Below are 22,979 nucleotides of genomic sequence, written 5' to 3'. Positions count from 1 at the left end.
AGGTTGCAGTGAGCCGAGATCGCGCCACTGCACTCCAGCCTGGGCGACAGATCTAGACTCCCTCTAAACAAAACAAAACAAAGCAAAGCTGGTTGCAGGTAGGTTTTGTGGTAGCGGCTGATGGGATTTGGGATTTAAGGAAATTCACCTCTAGTGGTCTCACTTTCCTCAGAGATGTAAGAGACAAAATTTTTTATTTTTATTTTTACCAAAGCGGGTGAGCGAGTAGAGTTCAATAAGAGGTTAGAAGAGCGTGAGGGCTGGGAACAGCAGGGGAGGGGAATAGGAGATAATCTGCGTAGCAATGTGTAAACATGACTGTCTTAGGTTCAGCAATATTGCGTAGTGGCACGTGGAAGTCCCGACTGAAGTTGGACACTTTTAGTTCGCAGTGGTGCCAGTTCTCAGGGTTGTGTGATTTTCTGCACAGATGAAGGAGTGAGCAAGGTTGGTTGAACTGTTGCAGACTAACAGTTTTACAGGTGGGCGAAGGATCAGAGAGGAAATTGAGTTGAGGGTGTTGGTGAATATGATATAGGAGTTTCAGAACCTGACTACACATCTGTCGTTGATGGTCTAAATATTTGCATGTTTGCAGGTCCAGCGATGGCACAATGCCTAGCAGCAGAAGGTTTGCACCCACTGTGCGACATAAGTGGCGGCTCTGGAAAATCATAAAATCATGGGAGGACTTGGGAGTGCAGGCTGGGTGGGGTGGGACTGTGGCTGCGAAAAACAGTGTTATGAAACTGTGCGCGGGACAAGAAAGCTGATTTTACTGATTGTATATTGGGGAGTCCTACGAGAATCACTGGAGAGGCCAATTCATTTTCTCCTATCCCACCCCATCTTTTGGGGTTGCAACTAACCAGTAAGTTTACACATTGCGGATACAATGGCAAAACGCGGCCGCGAGGCGATGACGTCATTCGCGGGAGTGGGGGGAGCAGCGACCACCGTTAGGGTACTGTTTCCATAAAGGCAGTTTGAAAATATTTCAGCCTTTTTACTTTCATACTTCCGGCCCTTGCAGTTTGAGGTGATAACAAACGACTGCTGCTCCCAACCACTCTCACCACCGCCTGTTACCATGGAAGCGCTCGGGTAGCTAGGCTTGGACGACTCTATTCTACGTCATCGTCAAAGCGCATCCCAGGACTGATAGCTCCGCCCTAACCTAAAGGAGGGGATGTGCTCCCAAGTACGTAGCCTGCAGTGCCTAACGCATTCTCAGTAATTTTGACCCCCAACAGACACCGTCGACAGTCTCCCAAGAACAATTCCCAGGAGCTCGGATTCCAAGAGCCGCCCGCGCCCTCGTTTACCTTCGCTAGTCGCCCTGCAGCCCCGCCTTGTCCGGAGGCCCCGCCCTCCATGAATCAGCTGATCCCGGATCCACGGGGTTGCCAAGCTCGCGCCGGATGCGGAGCGCGGTGTTGCCGGTGAGCTTCAGGTGAGCGAGCGCGGGTCCCGGGTTGGCTATTGGCTAAGGAGGGCTTATCGGCTGAGACCCCTTGTATGCGGAAGGCCGGGGACAGGGAGCTAGGCGGAGGCTGTGGTCGAGGCCGGAGAGCGCGCTGCGGGGGCCTGCGGAGACAGCGCCCGCATCTTCCCAGCTCTGGGTGCGATCGACCGCTCCTGCCGGTCCAGCAGCGCCCGAGGCGGCCCCTGCCTTGGCCCCAGGTTCTCCCACTTGCCCCGCTCTCTCCCTCCCCAGACTGGGCGCCGCTGCAGTGGTCTCAGCCGCGTGAAATTCCTTCAAGCCCCCTCTTCCCGCCTCCACCCACGCTGCCTTGCAGCTATTCATTCATGAGAATTTCTTGAATGCCCACACTAGGCGCTGAGCTGATAAACTGGGGTCCGTGGCCGGGAACCCTGCTGAGTGTCCCTGGCGGCCTTGCCACGGGGTGCAAATCGCGTTGAAGAGTGGACCAAGGGTTACTTGAAAAGGCGATTGCGGAGAAAGAAAATGGCTTTGATAATAAGAATTAGTAGTTTAGGCAAGTCTTTGAGCGTATCAAGTAATTCATCAAGAGGAGAAGATAAGTTATTTTGAGAAGCGAAGCCAGAAAATAACACAGGTCCTTGACGCTGGTGTTGGTCCTCGGGTAATAGGGCTACTTTGGAGACAGGCAACAGTAGACTGGTAGAATCGTACTATTGCTTAAGGCTTTGATGGTGGAAGAGAAAAAACACTCTTGTTGAAGTGGCATATCCAAGAACAGTGCTTTCTTTCTGGTTTAGGATGGAGAAGGAACTGACTGCTGTACCCAAATGAAGATCTTTACTCACTTACCCTTATATTTGGCTGTACGGAATAAAATTGTTTGATGTGTTTATTCTGAGCAGGTACAAAACTTCAGCAAACCTATTGGTCCCACATTTTCCCCTCCATGTATCATATGATTTGGAGTGACCGGTTGACCTTTAAGTTAATGAATAAAGCAGTGAAAAATTTGTTTTTGCAGTAAACTACAGTGTTTTAACCTTAATAACATAAGCATAGTGGTTAAGATTTTAGGCTTTGCATCTGAGCATACCCAGAGTCACATCCATTTACATCTTTGATTTTGGGCAAGTTATTTAATCTCTCTGCCTCAGTTCTCTTATCTCTAAATTGGGGATAAAAATGTTTTCCTGATAACAGTACGTTTACATGTAATGGTTCATGTATCGTATTTATTACAGTGCCTGTTTTATGGTAAATAGTCAATACATATTAGCTATTTTTATAATTAATTCCTCCCACTACATCATGTTCCAAACTGACTCTTCCTAAGTGATGGGGAAGGGAACTGAATATTTTAAGGAAGTAGCTATAAAATATGATTTCAAATTGTTCTGTAGTAATTTTGGTATTCCATAAGGACATTTTAATGTGAAAAAGATACTGACAGAATCCATACGTGGTTTGAATTTATTAGTTTCTGAACTATGACCAGTATTAGCAGATTTAAAATTCGTAATTATAGCAAGAAAACGTCAAAGCTATTTAATAGTGTTAAAATTTGAAACTATAATGATCCAGAAAAATGAAATACCAAACAGATAATTTTGGGAAAAAAACAAAACTTGAGTGGCATTATGCAGGCCATTTATTTTTTAAATGTACACAATATAAACAGGAATCCCTTCTCTCCAAATTTCAGTTTTTCAGAATTTGGGCTGTCATTTGAAACACTTTGGGCACTTTGACTGTTAAAGAAGCAAAGGATATGCTAAGAACTTCAATGAGTCTTGATGTTAGTGTTTTTGTAATTAGGTGGAATCTCCTACCTTTTCATGAAAAATGTGGGTTTAAAGCAGTAGCTGCTGGGTCCATTCTAATGGTAATCTCAAAAATGTGACTGACTTGTAAAAATCTACAATTATTTATTAATGTGAGACTAGGTAAAGTATGAGTTGAAAAACTAGGAAGAAAGGCAGAGTGGTGATTTTTAAGCTTGTATAAAGGAAGGCCTGTTTTGGGTACTATGAGGTACCTTTCTCACTCAGAGACATGCTGTGACGATTTGTGACTTTTAAATCATTTAGCTCTTTTTATAACTTTGTGGAATTAAATCTACCACGTATTTCAAGTGTATTCAGAATATGAATTTTCCTGGTAGAGTTTTAACAGATTTTTTTCTCTTAACCCTTCATTGATGACCAAACAATTTTGTTGTCTGTAATAAGAAAGTACTCGGTTTTGTAGGGTGTCAGTCCTTAAGAAAATGTTAGGTAGCCATCAATAAAATAGCAACAATCTCTGGCTTGTTTCTTTTTCATATTGCATTTAGTTTTCCTTTCCCTGTCTCTTATTCCTCTGTATATGTGATGGTGCTTTCTTTAGCTTATGTCTTGATGTTTGCCTGCATGTAGCTGAACTGATTGATCCAGGTGGGTAGAGGAAAAAATATTTAAATTGGTAGTTTTTGGAGCTATTGTATATTTCTTTTAAATTTGAAGAAAATTTACAGTTTTCTCAACACCTATGAGAAAAAGACTGGGGTTTATTGGCAGAGGTTCGCTTAGCTGCTAGTGAATTATGTCCAGAGAGAAGATCAGCTTTCGTCTCATTAATTCCACAAATTGATCATCTCATGTTTCCCTTAATTATCACATTTTAAATATTTTTCTTTTGAGTCATCACACAGTTCTTCAGTTCACATGGCCTCCCTATCAGGAAGGGAGTGGTTTAGACCCAATAATGGCATTTGGGTGGGCTAAAATTCAATCCAGGATTTTTTTTTCTTCCACAGCCTAAATTTTTGTAGAGCCAAGATCTTAACTAAACTTGGGTCAATTGCCTAAGCAAACATATAACAAGGATGATTATAGCAGCTCTTTAAAAGAGCAGTAAAGTAGAGCAATCCAACTGTAAAGATTAGTAGGGAAATGGATAAACTGGTTTATTCATGCAATTCAATACTATCTTCTCATAAAAATGAATGAGCTAGATCTATACTTACCAACATATGTACATCTTAAGTATGTAATACTGGGTGAAAAAAGCAAAATGCTAAAGGATTTATACAGTAAGATGCATTTGTGTACACTTTAAAAGCAACATAATAGCATGCATTATTTATTGATATGTGTATATCTAATGAAAGTACATAAAAGTAAATATAAAAACGTGGGAATGGGATACATTAACTTTAGAAATAGTAACTAATTCTGAGTGGAGTTTCTTCATCTCTGTAACTTATTTTTTCTTGTATTTTAAAAAACAGCTGAAGCCAATATGATAATATATTAATATGTGTTAAAACGAGATGATGAGTACATAGATTTGTTATTTATTTTTACAGTTTTATGTATAGTTAAGATAGTTTGTGAAACTAGCACTTTAACATTTTTATTTATAATCAGGGCAGTTTCCCAATATGCTTGCTTTATTTTACTTTGTACCCTCAAATTAGGAGACTGTGGAAAAAGAACTCTTCTCTCCCTGCAATAAGAAAGGAATGTGCCAGTGCAGCTCCACTATGTAAAGTGTTTCTAAGGAGAGAAGACAGACCAATTATTTGGTCAGTTTTGCTTTGCTGTTTGTGCTTCTGGGAAAATGCTTTCTTTAGGACATGAAGCCTGCAGGGGAATTAACATTCTAGAGATGCTTGGGAAATGTAGGCATATACCAATCATGAACTCTGGAAGTATAGGGGAGCAAGTTGTATAATAAGGCCCTGAAAGGAATTTGGACATAGAGTGACTCAGATACAAAATTACTACAGATTTGTGTAGTATTAACATTAACACTTTAAAAAGCTTAACTTGGTTACATTTTATTACAATGTAGTTATCTTGAGTTTATACCTTGAATGGAAGTATCCCAGTTATTGTTCAAAGAAAATAATTGTCTCTATAGATATTAGTAACCTGATGACAATGTGTTAAATGGTTGACTAATGAATAATACATTTAGTAGCTGATCCCTAATGTAACCTCAGTATTTAAACTTGTGAGTTAAACAATATTTTCATTTCTGATAAAGAATACCTGCTACTAGCACTATTAAAGTAAGTGAAACTTGTATCACCAGAATAATATTTTTTATATGTGTATTTCATGTTTAGTTATGTGGCCCCTGAATGATCCTAAGCGCTAAGTGTTATCAGTTAGTAAAAGAAGTCATCATACTTTGAACTGTAAATCTAATATTGCCTTTAAAAAAATTGTGGCCATTTTAATAAGAGAGTAGTTGCAAATATTAACGGAATAAGTAGTTTGTATCAGGACTTACCAGGACATTCACTGTACCATGTAATAACAGGCACAAATAGTGGCAGTACCTGGGAATTTGAAATTCATTTGTTAGTATTATAATATTCATCACAATGCATCATGGGATTATTATTTAATAATCCTGAAAAATGTGTTTAAAAATATGCAGTGGGTACAAAAAAGAGCTAAATGGGCATTGCTGGGAACTTATTGTACCATGTTTACACACTTTCCCCCCACTCCACCATGAATAATTTCCGATTTGGAGGATCCTCATAACCAGGAGAGTGTAGTTTCAGTAAGTTTCAGCATGAAATTAGCAAGGCATTGAAAAAAGACTGTAAAGTCTTCCTGTTTCTCATTGCACCAAAAGCTGTCTGTGTACTAAGGAGAAAGGGAGAAAGGAACACTTCTCTGAGTTGTTTAACTGTTTTTAAAGTGACATGAGATAAAAGTGTCTTCATTGTTAGGATATACCTTTAGCAAATTATATATGAGAGTTTCTATTAGGAGAAGACACTTTTTTCTTTTGTATCTGATACTGACTTTTATTACAGGCACTAGAAATCTATAGCTTGGAAGTCTGTGGATTGGAACTGAAAATCAGGGGCTGTATCTTTCACTCAAGCACTCACTTAAATGTAACCAGCTTGTTCAGAATGATTATTATGGGTACAAGAGTATACCAGTGAATAAGTCATAGTCTCTGACCTCCAGGAGCTTAAAATATATTTTGAATCAGTGACTTAGTGCATATCCTATTAGTAACAACATTATAACTAATAAGTAGCTTTCTAGGCCAGCCTACCAAATATATCCAATGCCTTAATTTACTGAATTCCCTTACTCTGAGTCAAGATTTAAAGGCTCATTGGCTCCCATACTGGTATCAGGCAATGCTTTCTGTGCAGCAGTTAAGGCTGAGAGGCGTGGGGTTCCAAGTGGCCTTCTTGGTGGTTAGTTGGCCAAGGTTTCAGTGCAAGGTGAGTTTTCCTCAACCTTCCACAGTGGTTGGGAAGGCTTCAGTGGCAGGATATCCAGGAAGTAGCAGTTGTTGTTGGTGTATAGATTATTTGTAAGTCAGGTGTTTGAGTCAAAGGTTACCATAATCCATGTGTAAACATTGACCTAGCCTCTAAAAGCAAATTATTTATTAAGCATTTACCATGTGTAAAATACCAGACTCTGTTATTGTTTACTGCAAAGTGTAAACTCTGGTTTACTACATTGTAATAATATGTAACCAACTCAGACTTTAAAAAGGAGGTATTAATGGCTATAGGAAATTGATGGTAATTTTGTATCCAAATCACTTGTCACTCTACTACATTGTAATAAAACGTAACGAACTCAGACTTTAAAAAGGAAGTGTTAATGGCTACATGAAATCTATGGTAATTTTGTGTCCAAGTCACTCTATGTCTATATTCCATTCAGGGCATTATGATACAGTTTACTCATCTATTATTTTTATTGCCTTTCTCTCTGAATGTCTTGTCATTCTAATCACTGATTAACATTACTCTTATAACTACAATTATTACTGTTGTTTTACTATTTTAAACCAGTAATTGAGACAGGAGAATAAGACTAGGAAGGCCCAGCTTTGCTAGTGTAAATTAGCTTTTTTATCCCTTAAGGGTACTGTCTAACTCTGTAGAGAGCCATTATTCTAATGAGAAAGAGAACATACTAGTATGGAAATTTCTTAAGGGCGGGAACTCATGTATTTACAGATATTTATTGAGTACCTGTTATATATCACGACTAAGCTGCTGGGATGTACTGGAAAATACGATATTTGTCACTCTGCTTCCATGGAAATTTTAGACTAGCATAATACCTGGAACATAATAGATGAAAAAAATACATGTGGTTTTAGTGGTTGAAATTTAAGCATTTGAAAGTTATTATACTTATGACTCACAAATTTACCTTTCACCGAATTAAGCCAAAAAGACTTTATCTAGAAAATAGTTTAGTAGAGATGAATACATAGGATCCTGCGTGATTTAACTTTCTCTTTGCATTTGGGATAATAGACTCAACACATTTCTGTACCACATTTAAAATTTATATTTATATCCTGCCTTGTTCCCAAAAGGATTTAAAGCAGCTTACAAAAATGTATAGCAGGGTGGGATAAAATAAAGAAACAGAATGAGTACAGCCAGGAGGGAGATTAGACTATACAACATGCATACTGTGAAGTCCTCGTCACTTCCAGGTACCATCATATGGAACCCTTATCCTCCCACCACAAAATATATAATTCTGCTTATATCTGTACCTGTGATCTCTCTTCTTTCGAAAACATAGACCTTTCTTCTTATGAAAAAAACAATCTCTCCACATATATTCTGGATGGCATCCTCCTTCACTTTGTCTAGGACTTTGGCTCTGCCCACTGTCCTCATCATCCTTGTATCCAGGATCACAGCCTTTGTCATGCAGACATATTCAGCTTCCTCTCGTCTCCCCAACCTCCAGCAAAAGAAAATCCTTCATTTTCACATTCCCCTGCAGCTACTGCTCCATTTCTTTGTTTGCCATTTCAACATTTTTCAAAAGGATCACCCACTGAAAATAAAGATATTTCCACATTGTCATCTCCTGTTTATATTCAGCTTACTTCAATCTGGTTTTCAGTGCCCAAACAAACCACTGAGATTGTGGCCATGCTCAGCAGTTACCTGTGTTGGCAAATCCAATGGACACTTTAGTTATCTTACAAGACCCCAGCTGCCTTGACCTAATTGACGTCCTCCCTGAAGTGCTTTCTTTGTTTTCATGTGCCCACGGCAGACCACTTCTCAATCTCAGTCCTCTTTGTCCAATCTTTGTCCTATCCAGGTTCAGGAGCTCCTTAAAGCTTGACACTGCGCTTTCCTTTCTCTTTCCATATACCCAATGACACTATCTATTGTCTTGTTTTTAAACATTATCCATACGCCCTCCCAAGTTTAGCAGCAGCCGAGACTTTTCTCTTGAACTCCATGTTCATATATTCAACTGCTCACTTAATATGTACTCTTGGGTTTCTCACAGACATCTTGAATTTAAAAATAAATTTTATCCTACCGGAATCTTATCTTTGCTTCAGAATCCTGTCTCCCTCACTCTTGCCCATTTCAGGAATGGAGCCACCAACACACAGCTATTTGAGGCAGAACCAGGGATCATTTCTGATACCTCCTTCTCCTTGGTCCCCCACCTTTGTCTAATCACCAAGTACTAGTTGTTCTGCCCCCAGAGCATCTCTCATTTATTCACCTCTTCACCAAATTGGCAGTATTGTATGAAACTTAAGAACCCAGGCTTCCTTCCTCCATTGAGAAGATGAGCCGATGGAGTATTTGCAGGCAGGATATTCCTTGCAAAAATTCATTTTGGTGCTCCATGAGTGTTCACCATAAAATTGATTTAAAACTTTTGAAACAAATGTAAATCATTGTTATTAAAATAAATCATTGGCCCTTTGCATTGGCTCATGCCTGTAATCCCAGCACTTTGGGAGGCCAAGGTGGGCAGGTCACAAGGTCAGGAGTTCAAGACCAGTCTGGGCAACACAGTGAAACCCTGTCTCTACTAAAAATACGAAAAATTAGCCAGGTGTGGTGGTGTGCACCTGTAATCCCAGCTACTCGGGAGGCTGAGGCAGGAGAATCATGTGAACCCAGGAGGCAGAGGTTGCAGTGAGCTGAGATCACGCCATTGCACTCCAGCCCAGGCGACAGTGCAAGACTCCATCTCAAAAATGAAAAAAAAAATATATATATATCATGAAAGCATCCATAGACTGTCCCACTGGAAGTAATGCAACTCCCCAGTGTACTCTCCAAAATGAAGTAATGTTCAAAGTACATAAAAGAAACCAAGTTAAGTATAAAATAGTTCAAAGTTTTGGGACTTCTACTAAAAAATGATAGTTGTTTTTGAATATAGATTCCTGGTCCTTTATTCAAAACCCTTGCGTTTTGGAATTCAGATTTATGTTTTGTTCTTTAGAATTAGATGCATAAACCATATATTATATAACACTTCCTGTGGGATCTGTAGTGCTGCCCTATTATATTCATATTGATATTTCTACAACACGATGTATGAATATTCACACCAAAGGGATAAAAGTGATAAATAACCTCGTATTCGTTCAGGTCAGATTTTGCTGTCACATGAGTTCAGGTCAGATTAGATTTTGCCACCAAAAGCATTATTGAAAAAACTTTTAATTTTCAGAGCTATAGATTTCTAGTTAAGGTATTATAGACCTGTAGATGGTTGTAGCTCATCTTTCTAACAATAGTTGGGACATCTAGACTAGATTGTTGTTGTTGTTTTTGTTGTTAAGGGCGCTTCCAGATCATGATGTTAAAATGATATCCTTGGCTCATATAAGACAACTTATATTTCTCTGTTAGATGTAACAGAAGGATGTGTATCCAGTGGAGTCTAAAAGTGGCATCAGTTTATTAAGAAGCAAGGTTTGCTCTTTGTTTAAAGGGCCACCTGGGGTTTAGTTACTTTACATATCACTGTGAAGGAGATAATAATTTGAAGGATAGAGTGGTATGCTTTAAAGTGAATCTAGCTGTGTCCTGTGGTTCGGAAGGCTGAAGTCTGGTTTGCTCATTTTACGGAGATGCCATTTATCTGTAGAGAGGCCATGCAAGATAAGAGAGGGTCCCACAGTAAATGCTGTTTATGCAACATCACATGGCTTCTTTATCAGAGCTGGTTAACAGGTCTATGCAGGAAAGTTACTGTAACAGAAGAAAAGCAACAGAGTACAAGGATCTTGCCCTCTTAAGGAATGTAAAGACCTTAAAGCTCCTGTAGAAGAAATATCCCCAGAGGAAGTTTTATGATTAGGCAATTTTATAAAAATTTAAAATGTTAAAACAATGAAATAACATACAGAAATTTGAATGCTATTTGACTGGTTGAGGTGAGTCTTAATAGATTTCCTGGAGAGACAATCATAAAAATATTAGAAAGACAAAAGTTTTTCATTTACTTTCTTTTCCTGGATGGATACATAATTGAGAAAGAATGTTAGATTAAATGGAGTTGGTAAATACCACCCTTACTTAAGTATATGAGGATAAAACTTTAATAACATAAGCTCCCCACATTTAGTTGCAATATTCCTTTTTAGTTATGTTTCCTCAGCAATCAGTTTTCTTTTCTTCATTGCTCTATTTGAGTTTCAGGCAGACATATCTTGTTGGAAGATGTCAAACATATTAAACACCATTAAAACAAAATGAGATAGGGGCCGGGCGCAGTGGCTCAAAGTGGCTTATGCCTGTAATCCCAGCACTTTGGGAGGCCGAGGCAGGTGGATCACCTGAGGTCAGGAGTTTGAGACGAGCCTGGCCAACATGGTGAAACCCCGTCTCTACTAAAAATACAAAAATTAGCCAGGCGTAATGACGGGCGCCTGTAATCCCAGCTACTCGGGAGGCTGAGGCAGGAGAATCGCTTGAACCTGGGAGGCGGAGGTTGCAGTGAACCGAGAGCGTGCCATTGCACTCCAGCCTGGGCGACAAGAGCAAAACTCCATCTCAAAAAAAAAAAAAAAAAAAAAAAATCTGTAAATATTGCTATAAAAAGATGTCTATGAAATTGTATATTAGTTTTCTACTGCAGCTGCAACAAATTGTTATGAACTTACTGGCTTAAAATAACACAAATAAATCTACTATCTTCAAGTTCCGTAGGCTGAAAGTCTGACACGGGCCTTGTAGGCTAAAGTCAAGGTGTCTGCATGGCTGCTTTTTTCTGGACACTCTAGGAAAGAATTCTTTTCCTTGCCTTTTCAGCTGCTACATGTCACCTGCGTTCCTTGGCTCATGGCTGCCTTCTTCCATGTTCAGTCAGCAATGTAGCGTCATCTCTGGCCCTGCCTCCATCATCATGTCTCTCTGATTCTCCTCCTGCCTCCCTCCTCCACTTTTAAGGATGTTTATGATTACATCGGGTCCACCTGCATAACCAGGATAATCTTTCTATCTTAAGGAGAGTTGATTAGTATCACGCAACCTAACATAGTGACAAGTTCTGGGCATTAGGACCTGAACACCTTTGGAGACCGTTATTTGGCCTGCCCTATATGTAAGTAAGAAAAGAAAGTTGTAAAAACAGTTTGTAGAGTTTTAATTCCATTTAGGTTAAAAAAAATGAGTGGTGGTGATAAATAATATTGAGTAAGGTGTAACCAACTTTAAGAAAACTGTACTCAAAAATCTGGCACTAAGAGAGAATAAAGGTTGACTTTATTCATTTTATCAAAAGATTCTCAACATTTTTGATTGTTAGTAGGACAAAATTCCATTTACATATAGTGTGTCAGTTGTGTGAAGTAAGGTGTGCTTGTGTGCTTCCACATCCTCGTAAAATAATTCTCTGGCTTCCACTACATATTGTTGAAATTTAATCAAGGGCGTAGTAACTCCATGATCTCTGATAGATAAGCACAGATTAGATCTGGTGGCAGAATTTCTCTGTACACCATGAACTGTGCATTTTACAAAAGGCTAATTACTATCATGGACAAAGCATAGTAGCACTTAATTGTATTTATTAAATGAATAGCATTTATTAAATTTATTCAGATATATCTCTTGTTAACATAGTACCCATTTTCCAACTTTGAATGATTCATAATCTTTCTAAAATAAACGTTAGGTAGAAAGTAATTTTCTTCAGATGTACAGATGGGAAATGGTAAGAATTCACAGGCAACCTGGAGGAAACAGATGGACCCTAGATCACTCCTGCCAGTATGGGCTGTTTCCAAAACACAGTGACCATTCCATATCCTCTTGCAGAAAAACCACAAATTTGGCCCCAATATTTTTATGGTTTACACAAATAAGACCTAACTGCTTTTGTTTTCTTGTGTTTTGTTACCCTTACAAATGTGGATTTCTGAGTTGAAATGCACTCAGCATTTCTGTCTATTTTTCTGTCTCTTATTTTATTAAATACTGAGTTTCTGAACTGATGGGCCATGATATTTGTAACCATAATTTTCATACAGCTATTTTCTATTAAAGGTGGATTTTAAAACAGCTGATTTAAAATTCAGACTTCTTTCTTTCAACCATTTGGGTTATGAGGCATGTTGGTCTGAATTGAAGATGATTTGGGGAAAATGTTCCTTCTTCCAATAAGTGGAAAATTTCCTATTTTAATGATATAATTTTTGTGCATTACTGAAAAGTATAAATTAAAACTACTTGAATCAGATACATTACTGAAGAGATTTTAGAAAATCTGAGTTAATTGGTATTTAAGTCTTCATGCATTCTAGACAGAGCATTTAAAAAGTAAGCTTAATGTGTATGTACTTTTTGTACTTAACACATTGATTTTTCAGATTGAACTTTTTTCTTTATAATAAAAAACAAAATCTATTGCCTGGAAGAGTACAGCTTAATTGTGAGTAGTCTTTTCTTCTTCTGACATTACATTTGACAGTCAACAGGCATTTTTATAAGCTTAGTGGGCAGGCTCAGCCTATGTTTGACTTTGGCAGGCAAGATATGAAATAGTTTAAATAGTTTTACTGCATATTTATTTCCTAGTGAATGTGCACTTGTTAGAGGGCTGCTTTTTTTTTTTTTTAATGTCTGAGGGGTAAAATATTCTTTTACTGCTCTTTTCCTTACTTGTACTGTACTGTTTAGGTCTTGATAGACTTTCTGTAAAGAAGGAATGATTTGGTGATGGAGTGTTCCCACTGACCGATGGACTCAAAGAAGAGAAGGTAAAACCATTTCTTCTTTTTCTCTTATCCTGCTAGGAAAACATAGCAAACAGCTTCACATATGTGTAGCTTCTCTTCAGTTTAATTTTCTTGTTGATGGTTGTTAAGTGGGAATAGTGACATTTGTAGTTAGTTCATCGGTAAAGATAAAATTTTAAAAAGGCTAGTTAGTTGTAAGCTTTGTAAGAAGCACTAAATGTCTTCATTTCATCATTTTAAAGTGCTTGTAGCCATTTTTCCCTCACAAATAATTTCAGGTTTTCAGAAGTAGCCTTGCTAATCTTAATCATCTTCCATCTTTAAATAACTAGTTATAGAAGATATTTAAAAGGAAGGTTAAATGTGTAGTGTTCCTCCTATAGAACCATGGTTATGTCCAGTTATAATTCAAGGGAATATTATTTAGCAAATGTAGAGAAATTCTTAGCTATTCAAAAGAGTTTCTGTGCCTCATTAAAATTTTGGCATCAGCGTTCTAGAAAAAAGAAAATGAAAAAATTTATTACCAATGGTGGCACATATCTTAACGTGCCCTTTTCTTAGAAGAAGGCAGTTAGGATATGGTCATTACTGTGCAGCTGTGTGTTTTGTATTCTTTAACCCAAAATCATCAGATGTGTAGAATTCTTTAGCTAGAACTTGAGCAAAGCATTAAGGATTTTACTGATATCTATTATAAACTTGATTCCTAAAAATTTAAATAGCAGTTCTACACTTAAACTCAACATAAAGTGAAATATGAATTCCTGTTTCTCATATTGTTCTCATCAAGTACTTTTTACTTACTATAAAATTTTATGATAAGACTTCAACTTGGGCATGTTGTAGCTTTGATATCTAAACAAGGAGTGAATATATTGAGAAGTTAGAATCTTGGAATTTTATGCTACCAAATGCTAAAACTTCTAAAAATAGCCCAAGTTTTCTTTGCTTCTTAGATGGAGAAAAGTAATTTGTGGGTTTAGAGTGTCCTTCAGTCTTTTTTTTTTTTTTTTTTTTTTTTAGACGGAGTCTTGCTCTGTCACCCAGGCTGGAGTGCAGTGGCAAGATCTTGGCTCACTGCAACCTCCGCCTCCCGGGTTCAAGTGCTTCTCCTGCCTCAGCCTCCTGAGTAGCTGGGACTACAGGTGCGCGCCACCACGCCCGGCTGATTTTTTTTTGTATTTTTAGTAGATACAGGGTTTCACCATATTAGCCAGGCTGGTCTCGAGCTCCTACGTTGTGATCTGCCTGCCTCGGCCTCCCGAAGTGCTGGGATTACAGGTGTGAGCCACCACGCCCTGCATCCTTCAGTCTTTATATAAATAGTTGTTTTACTTTGGCTCCTGTGAGCATAACCAATGCATAAAATAGGTGCTAATTCAGCTATCTGACCCAGTCATCCATGTGCTGGTAAAAGATACAATCATGAAAAGTATTAAGAACAAAGGATACCATTCTGAATTGTAGAAACAATTAAGCTATGTTTCTTGATGTTTTAGCTCAACAGAGGCAGAAGGATCCAAGGAAAGAGGCCTGGTCCATATCTGGCAGGCAGGATCCTTTCCCATAACACCAGAGAGATTGCCAGGCTGGGGAGGAAAGACTGTTTTGCAGGCAGCCCTTGGAGTGAAACATGGAATTCTTCTGACTGAAGGTAATGAAAAGAATGGCTTAACAAATACGAACTGCAATGCTAACAAATGCCTGAGTGTGGAAGGTCAGGTATGGGAGTCGTTGGATGCTAGGGGTTCTTTTTCTTTTTCTTTCTTTTTTTTTTTTAATTTTATTATTATTATACTTTAAGTTTTAGGGTACCTGTGCACAACGTGCAGATTTGTTACATATGTATACATGTGCCATGTTGGTGTGCTGCACCTGTTAGCTCGTCATTTAGCATTAGGTATATCTCCTAATGCTATCCCTCCCCTCCCCCCTCCCCCCACCCCATAACAGGCCCCGGGTGTGTGATGTTCTCCTTCCTGTGTCCATGTGTTCTCATTGTTCATTTCCCACCTATGAGTGAGAACATGCGGTGTTTGTTTTTTTGTCCTTGCGATAGTTTGCTGAGAACGATGGTTTCCAGTTTTATCCATGTCCCTACAGAGGACATGAACTCATCATTTTTAATGGCTGCATAGTATTCCATGGTGTATATGTGCCACATTTTCTTAATCCAGTCTATCGTTGTTGGACATTTAGGTTGGTTCCAAGTCTTTGCTTTCTTTTTTTTTGAGACTGAGTTTTGCTCTTGTCGCCCAGGCTGGAGTGCAATGGTGCGATCTCAGCTCACCGCAACCTCTGCCTCCCAGGTAGCTGGGATTACAGGCGCTCACCACCATGCCCAGCTAATTTTTTTGGTATTTTTAGTAGAGATGGGGTTTCACCATGTTGGCCAGGCTGGTCTTGAACTCCTGACCTCAGGTGATCCACCCGCCTCAACCTCCCAAAGTTCTGGGCTTACAGGGATGAGCCACCACGCCTGGCCTAGGGGTTCTTAATGAACTGTTTCTGTTTTCAAGATATATTCTTACTCCCTTATCAGGAATCAGATTAGTTCTTAAATTTAAAATATACCATTAACTAGAATAAAAGGGAGAATTATAGTTTTAAAATTTTATGGTAATAAATACATGAAAAATTAACTTTTTAAAAGGTTACCTATTCAGAGACTCTTGCTATAACTTTTGTTCATTAAGTCTATCAGAATACTAATGCTAATAATAGCTAATGTTTGTTAAGCAGTTGTGTGCCAGACACTATACTAAGCCCTTTCCATGTGTTATTTCACTGAATCTGCACTACTACCTTATGAGGTAGCTTCTATTATTATTCACAGACAAGGAAACTGAAAGTCAGGGAGATTAAATTTTCCCAAGCACACACAGCTATTGAAGTGTCAGAGTCAGGACTGGAACTCAGTCTGATTTCAAAGCCTGCTTTTAAAGCCACTTGGCTGAACTTTCTCAATATAATTTTTTTTCAGGCATGAATAGCAATTCACAAAGCATATTATAAAATCTATGAGTCTATTACAGAAACGTGCTGTAATTTATAGAAGTACCTTTAATCTTAATGGCACTTTACCAACTCAATCATGACAAATTTGATTTGGGCACCAACTGCCATCTACTTCACTAATTTATAAATTTCTGCTCTGTAAGCATTTATTAAGGTATTAAATAATGCTTTGGTATTTTCTTTCTAGGAACTAAAGGAAGACAAATTCTAGGAAACAAGGATTAAATCTGGTCCTGGTGGTTGTATGGGATAAACATGGATTTCTTTCTAGTTTGTTTTATATCAGTTTTATTATAATATTATTCTTCAGGACTTTAAAAACAATCTTACTTTAAAAGTGTGAACTATATTCAATACCTGTCCTATGAGATTTGAAATATATAGTTCTCAAGCAAATATAAGTGGAATTCTGTTGTTGTTTTCAATAAGATATTTGGGATATTTTCATTAAGCTAATGAAACTGGCTGGGCACAATTACCTATGCCTGTAATCCCAGCACTTTGGAAGGCCAAGGCAGAAGGATCCCTTGAGCCTAGGGGTTCAAGATCAGCCTGGGAAACATAGGGAGACCATGTTTCTACAAGAAATATTTTAAAAATTAGCCAGGCATGGAGGCCCGCACCTGTAGTCCCAGCTACTTCAGAGGCTGAGGCAGGAGGATAGCTTGAGTCTGGGAGACCAAAGCTGCGTGCAGTGAGCTGTGATTATGCCACTGCACTCCAGCCTAGGTGACAAAGTAAGATCCTGTCTCAAAAAAAAAAAAAAAAGTTATTCGACTATAAAGATGGTATCTTTAGAATGATACCTTCAAGGCTAGGACAACTGAAGGAAAACTTTTCAAAAATATTTAAATAGCCTATCATTGTTCATGTTTAAGCAGTGTCCTGGTATTAAGTGTCACAGTTACCAAAAGAAAACGTCGTCTAACACAAATGTGTGTTTGAGATTGCATACAGATCTCCAGTGCTATCTTTTCCAGCTGAGGAAATGGTTGAGTGCTAGAAATTTTCAAGGTTCTTCATCTCTATTAAATATGACCATTAGCTCATAATTCAATGAAGATACCTCATTGATTCACTTTTATTTATTTATTTATTTTTTGAGATGGAGTCTCGCTCTGTTGCCCTGGCTGGAGTGTGGTGGCATGATCTCAGCTCACTGCAACCTCCGCCTCCCGGGTTTAAGCGATTCTTCTGCCTCAGCCTCCTGAGTAGCTGGGACTACAGGCCAGTGCCAGCACGCCTGGCTCATTTTTTTTTGTATTTTTAGTAGAGACAGGGTTTCACCATATTGGCCAGACAGGTCTCGAACTCCTGACCTTGTGATTCGCCCGCCTCTGGCTCCCAAAGTGCTGGGATTACAGGCATGAGCCACCGCACCCAGCCTGTTTCACTATTTTTTATATGCTCCAGTTTTTCTTTTTGTTTTTTAAGGAGGGGGATCTAAATATCCATTTCTTTGCAATGCTCTTTCTAGTGGAATAATGTTAATTGAAAGACTTGGTGAGCTTTTTCAAGTATACTGTTGTATTAGGATACAAAGTTTAAAAGAGCTTAACCAGTGAGCTTATTTTCTCATGTCAGTATTCTTGATCCAGACTATACATTTCCTAATAAATGCACATATCTTCCCTCTAGCCACTATTGAGTCCTTACTTATATAGATGATGTGATGAGTTAACTTGAGTGTATACGTGTATCTGCCATGTATAATAGGTCAAAGATAAAGTTTGCATGTTTTCATCATCAACTCAATTGCTGCCTTATGAGAAATAAAACAGTGCTTAATTCTTCATTAATTAAAAAAAATCATAAGTCTCTGGTCATATGGAAAAGAAAGGATAGTGGGCTTGGCTCAGTATTTTTTAAAACCCATAACCAAGTCTTTGTTTCATTGAATTTTTAGCCAGCATAGATTATGTGTACCTGCTCCCAAGCTCCCACAATACTACAGTAAAATTAAGACTTGGTAGCATAGCTGGACATACATAAGTTATTTATATACCCAACTCACTGGTGCCTTTCATTAATTCTAAAGCTAGCCAGTTATTCTGACAGGTTCATTTGCTTTTTTGCTTTGATCTGTTGTGATGATTTGCTTTTTATTTTCAACATTTTTTAGGCTTACTTCACTTTATTTTTCTTGCATAAAAACCCTATGTTGTAGCCACAGCTGGAGCCTGGGTTCTCTGTCCGGAGACTCTGGTGTGGGTCTTGACGAGGTGGCCAGTGAATTCCTGATAGGGAGACTGGGTGAATACAGTCTCCTTCCAGAGGTTGGGGGCCAGTTAGCTGTAGGTCTTGGAGATGGCATCATAGGTGGCCTTGGTGAAGTTGGCCAGGGTGGCAGTGCAGCCCCTGGCTGACGAGTAGCAGTCATCGATACTGGCCATCATCAGCAGCTTCTTGGGCACTAGGGCTAAGAGAATGCCAGTGCCTCTGGGTGCAGGGATGAGGCACACCAGCACAGAGCCACAGCAGCCTGTCACCTTGCAAGGGACCGTGTGGTGCTTGCTGATCTTGTTCCCCCAGTAGCCTTTGTGCATGGGGACAATGGAGAGTTTGGCCAGGATGATAGTCCCTTGGATGGTGGTGGCCACCTCCTTGGAGCAAGTGGCCATTGTAGTCCCCAGTGGCAACAAACACCTGGAATCTGGTGTGCTGGCTGTGCACATCTGCTTCTGCACTGGCATAATCTTCAAAACCTCATCCTTGAGAGAGGTCCCCAGGAAAAAGTCAATGATCTCAGACTCCTTGATGGGCAGGGAGAAGCAATAGATTTTCACCAGGACTTGATCTTCGTGTCTTTGACCAGGCAGCGCAGCTTGGTCGTGGGTGTCCACTCCTTATTCTCGGCCTTGCCTCCTTCAGCTCTGTGGCCCCGACCCTGGCCCCAGATGCCACTGCCCAAGCCTCCACGGAAGTCGCTGTGGTTCCCTATCCCAGGGTCCCTGGGGCCTCCTGGCCCTCCTGCTGCCCTAGCTTCATCTGCCATTCGATGTTTTTTCAGAGAAGAAGCTGATTTGCTTTTTAAACAAATCTCACCTCAGAAAGACTAGCTAGTATCTAGTACATAAAGTCCAGGGTGAGCATCCCACATTAAAAAATCTGAAATCTAAAATGATCCAAAATCCAGAACTTTCTGAGCGCTGATGTGATGGTGCTCAAAGGAAATGCTCATTGGAACATTCAGATTTGGGATGCTCAGTCAGTAAGCATAAGGCAAATATTCCAAAACCTGGACCTGAAATCCAAAACACCTCTGATCCCAAGCATTTTGGATAAGTGATACTCAACCTGTATATTTATGTAACATCTCAAAACTATATATAACATGACATAGAACGTGAAGACAGCCATGTCTTGTTAAGAACTGGTGCTTCCTGTACAGCCTAGAGGCATAAAGTTAATTTCTTAGTTTTGGCCAAAATGAATCTCTAATATTTTTAAGCCATTGCATAATTTTTTGCTGTTCCAACTTGTTTAGTAGTAGTGAATTGTAGACATTAGTGAATGTTTCTGTTTTGTCTTATTTTTTGCTTGTTTTATCTTAACATGATTATTTATTTTGCCTTTGAACACTTGGAATCTGTTTCTATAATAGCCTGGATGATGGCCATTAGGAGTGGATTGATGTGAGGAGTTTGTAGGATGAGGCTGAAGGAAAGGATTAGCCTCCTGCACTTTGTAGAAATTCTCACTATAGTGCAGAATATTAAAAAGAGTCATTTTTAAAAAGATGAATTAATGTGAAATACTGTGTGCTTGAACCAGATTTCTACAACTGCTTTTGAAAATTTAAAAAGAAAATCCAATTTGGTTAAATCTAGAGGGGACTAAAAGTTTGCTGTTAAAATTTTTAGTTAATTCACTAACCTTTTTTTTTCTTTTTTCTTTTTTTTAACCTTCAGATGGTGAGGTCTACAGCTTTGGGACTCTTCCCTGGAGAAGTGGACCAGCGGAGATTTGTCCAAGTAGCCCCATTCTAGAAAATGCCCTGGTTGGGCAATATGTTGTTACTGTGGCAACAGGAAGCTTCCATAGTGGAGCAGTGACAGACAATGGTGTCACGTACATGTGGGGAGAGAATTCTGCTGGCCAGTGTGCAGTAGCCAACCAGCAGTATGTGCCGGAACCGAACCCTGTCAGCATTGCTGATTCTGAGGCCAGCCCTTTGTTAGCAGTCAGGATTTTACAGTTGGCATGTGGCGAGGAGCACACTCTGGCATTGTCAGTAAGCAGAGAGATTTGGGCATGGGGTACCGGTTGTCAGTTGGGTCTCATTACCACTGCCTTCCCAGTGACAAAGCCGCAAAAGGTAGAACATCTTGCTGGGCGAGTGGTACTTCAAGTTGCCTGTGGTGCTTTCCACAGCTTAGCCCTTGTACAATGCCTCCCTTCCCAGGATCTGAAGCCAGTCCCAGAACGATGCAACCAGTGCAGCCAGCTCTTGATTACTATGACTGACAAAGAAGACCATGTGATTATATCAGACAGTCATTGCTGCCCATTAGGTGTGACACTGACAGAATCTCAGGCAGAAAACCATGCCAGCACTGCTCTCAGCCCCTCCACTGAAACCCTTGTCAGGCAGGAAGAAGTATTTGAGAACACTCTTGTAACAAATGATCAGTCTGTTGCTACTGAACTGAATGCAGTAAGTGCTCAGATCACAAGCAGCGATGCCGTATCCTCTCAACAAAATGTCATGGGAACAACTGAAATTTCCTCTGCCAGAAACATACCATCATACCCTGACACCCAAGCAGTCAATGAATACCTGCGGAAACTGTCAGATCATTCAGTAAGAGAGGACTCAGAGCATGGTGAAAAGCCAATGCCATCTCAGGTACCTGCTCAATTTTATAAAATAAAAATATGTCTAGAGTTGAACTGTATGAACTTTTCTTTAGAAACTTTAAAATGAGTAAGGCTTGGTAGCATTTTTTATTTTTTGAGTTTGACTATAATTTTGTTTTATCAGGCAAGCCTAGATAAAGGAAAGAACCTGGATTAATTCAAAATCACTCTTTATGTTTGTTCTGGCCCTTTATGATATTGAAAGGTGTCATGTTGGGCTTGCTTTATAAGTAGGAGCATTTCATTTTTTTTTTCTTGCTAGTACTTTTTTTCTATGGCTAAAGTACTGAATTTTGGTGGGCCCTGAATAGTTTAATATAACTAGAGATTCACAAAGATTCTTCTTGTGTTTGTAACACTCTTCAGAATTCTGTAGAGAAAAGTCTTTTTCTTCTTTAACAGGGAAGTTTGTTTTGTGGCAGATCCTTCAATTGTAGGCAGATTTAAAACTAACAGGCAATTACATGTTTCAGTTTTTTTCAGTTATAGCTGTGGTCCTTACTGGGCTTAATTTGAAGAGGTGGCTAATATTTTATCTTTTTGTTTGTTTGTTTTTGAGATGGGGTCTTGCTCTGTCACCCAGGCTGGAGTGCAGTAATGCGATTGTGGCTCACTGCAGCCTTGATCTCCCAGGTTCAAGCGATCCTCCCAGTTCAGCCTTCCAAGTAGCTGGGACTACACACATGCCACCACACCTGCTGATTTTATTTTTAAGTAGAGTAGACCCTGTTGCCCAGGCTTATCTCAAACTCCAGAGCTCAAGCAATCCTCCCACCTCAGCCTCCCAAAGTGTTGAGATTACAGGCATGAGCCATCATGCCCAGCCTATTTTATATATCTTATTAAAACTATTTTCATTTTGAAGATTTGTGGTAGAATGAACAAAAGCTGTTTATCAGTAGCACATGGTAAAGTTTGAGTTCCCGCTTAAAATAAATTGTTTTAAAAGGATTATTTCTGTTTTACTCTTAGTGTGGCCTTTTGATTTTGCTTTACCAAAACTCTAAGAAAACAAAACAAAAGATCATAATCATAAAAGATCTGTCCTGCGGTGTTTCTTTTTAGGTTTCTGAAACCACATAGCCTCTTAATTCTCGATTCTTATTGTTTACTCTGTCAGAATGTGAACATGAAGGTATTTTTAGAAATAGTCTTTATTTCGCAGTCTATTCACTGAAACTTGTGGGTATTTGAGTTTTTTAAAAATCAAGGATAAGCTGTTTGGAGAAAGGTATTATAAATCTGAACAAAGCAAAAGTAGTAATTTAACGAGAATGCATGTAGAAGATTCTGAGACTGTACATGCTTATCACATTTAACTTACTTTGTTAAACATTGGAAGTTTTTGTTACTTATGCTAGTAACAATGTGTGTGTTTCTATTGAATTAAATTTAACTTATTTAAATTAAATGTGTGTTTCTATTACATTTAATTTATTCTTTGTAAATAACATCTCAATCATATAGCTAATTCACAAGGAATTTATGTGTTTTAGGGCAAGTTTTTTCTCTTCTGGAGAGATATAACTGAGACTCCCTCACTTGGGAAATAAACCAAAGTATTACTGGTTGACTGGAACTCCTAAAATTATATATTTCATCAAAATTGCTAATCATGTTTTTTGTAGGGGAGGGCTTA

At 39.0% G+C, this 22,979-nt stretch overlaps 1 protein-coding gene and 1 long non-coding RNA gene across 8 annotated transcripts in view; one reads left to right on the top strand and one right to left on the bottom strand.

The window, feature by feature from the left end:
* The first annotated feature begins 213 nt into the window (after nucleotides 1–213).
* Nucleotides 214–22,979, top strand: part of ALS2 (alsin Rho guanine nucleotide exchange factor ALS2) — an 82,911-nt gene continuing 60,145 nt past the window's right edge. Inside the window, exons 1-5 of one of the 7 annotated variants that reach the window (XM_063647797.1) lie at nucleotides 1,308–1,453; nucleotides 11,532–11,823; nucleotides 13,401–13,480; nucleotides 14,962–15,116; nucleotides 20,392–21,329. In XM_063647797.1, the coding sequence (XP_063503867.1) occupies nucleotides 13,461–13,480; nucleotides 14,962–15,116; nucleotides 20,392–21,329 (1,113 nt within the window). In that variant the 5' untranslated portion in view covers nucleotides 1,308–1,453; nucleotides 11,532–11,823; nucleotides 13,401–13,460. Of the gene's footprint in view, nucleotides 1,454–1,499; nucleotides 2,350–11,531; nucleotides 11,824–13,400; nucleotides 13,481–14,961; nucleotides 15,117–20,391; nucleotides 21,330–22,979 lie in introns of those variants that run through there. The other 6 variants (XM_054479132.2, XM_063647798.1, XM_063647799.1 and 3 more) reach the window with 6 other exon arrangements.
* LOC129032100 (uncharacterized) lies at nucleotides 7,422–20,503 on the bottom strand. The gene is made up of 3 exons (XR_008501195.1): nucleotides 20,357–20,503; nucleotides 7,997–8,286; nucleotides 7,422–7,549 (listed from the first exon to the last, which is right to left on the bottom strand). It is a non-coding gene; the product is annotated as an uncharacterized LOC129032100 (long non-coding RNA).

The sequence above is a fragment of the Pongo pygmaeus genome, chromosome 11 (assembly GCF_028885625.2).
Source record: "Pongo pygmaeus isolate AG05252 chromosome 11, NHGRI_mPonPyg2-v2.0_pri, whole genome shotgun sequence".
Lineage (NCBI taxonomy): Eukaryota > Metazoa > Chordata > Mammalia > Primates > Hominidae > Pongo > Pongo pygmaeus.
Note: the sequence above shows the minus strand (reverse complement) of the source record. Positions and strands in the feature narration are given on the sequence as shown.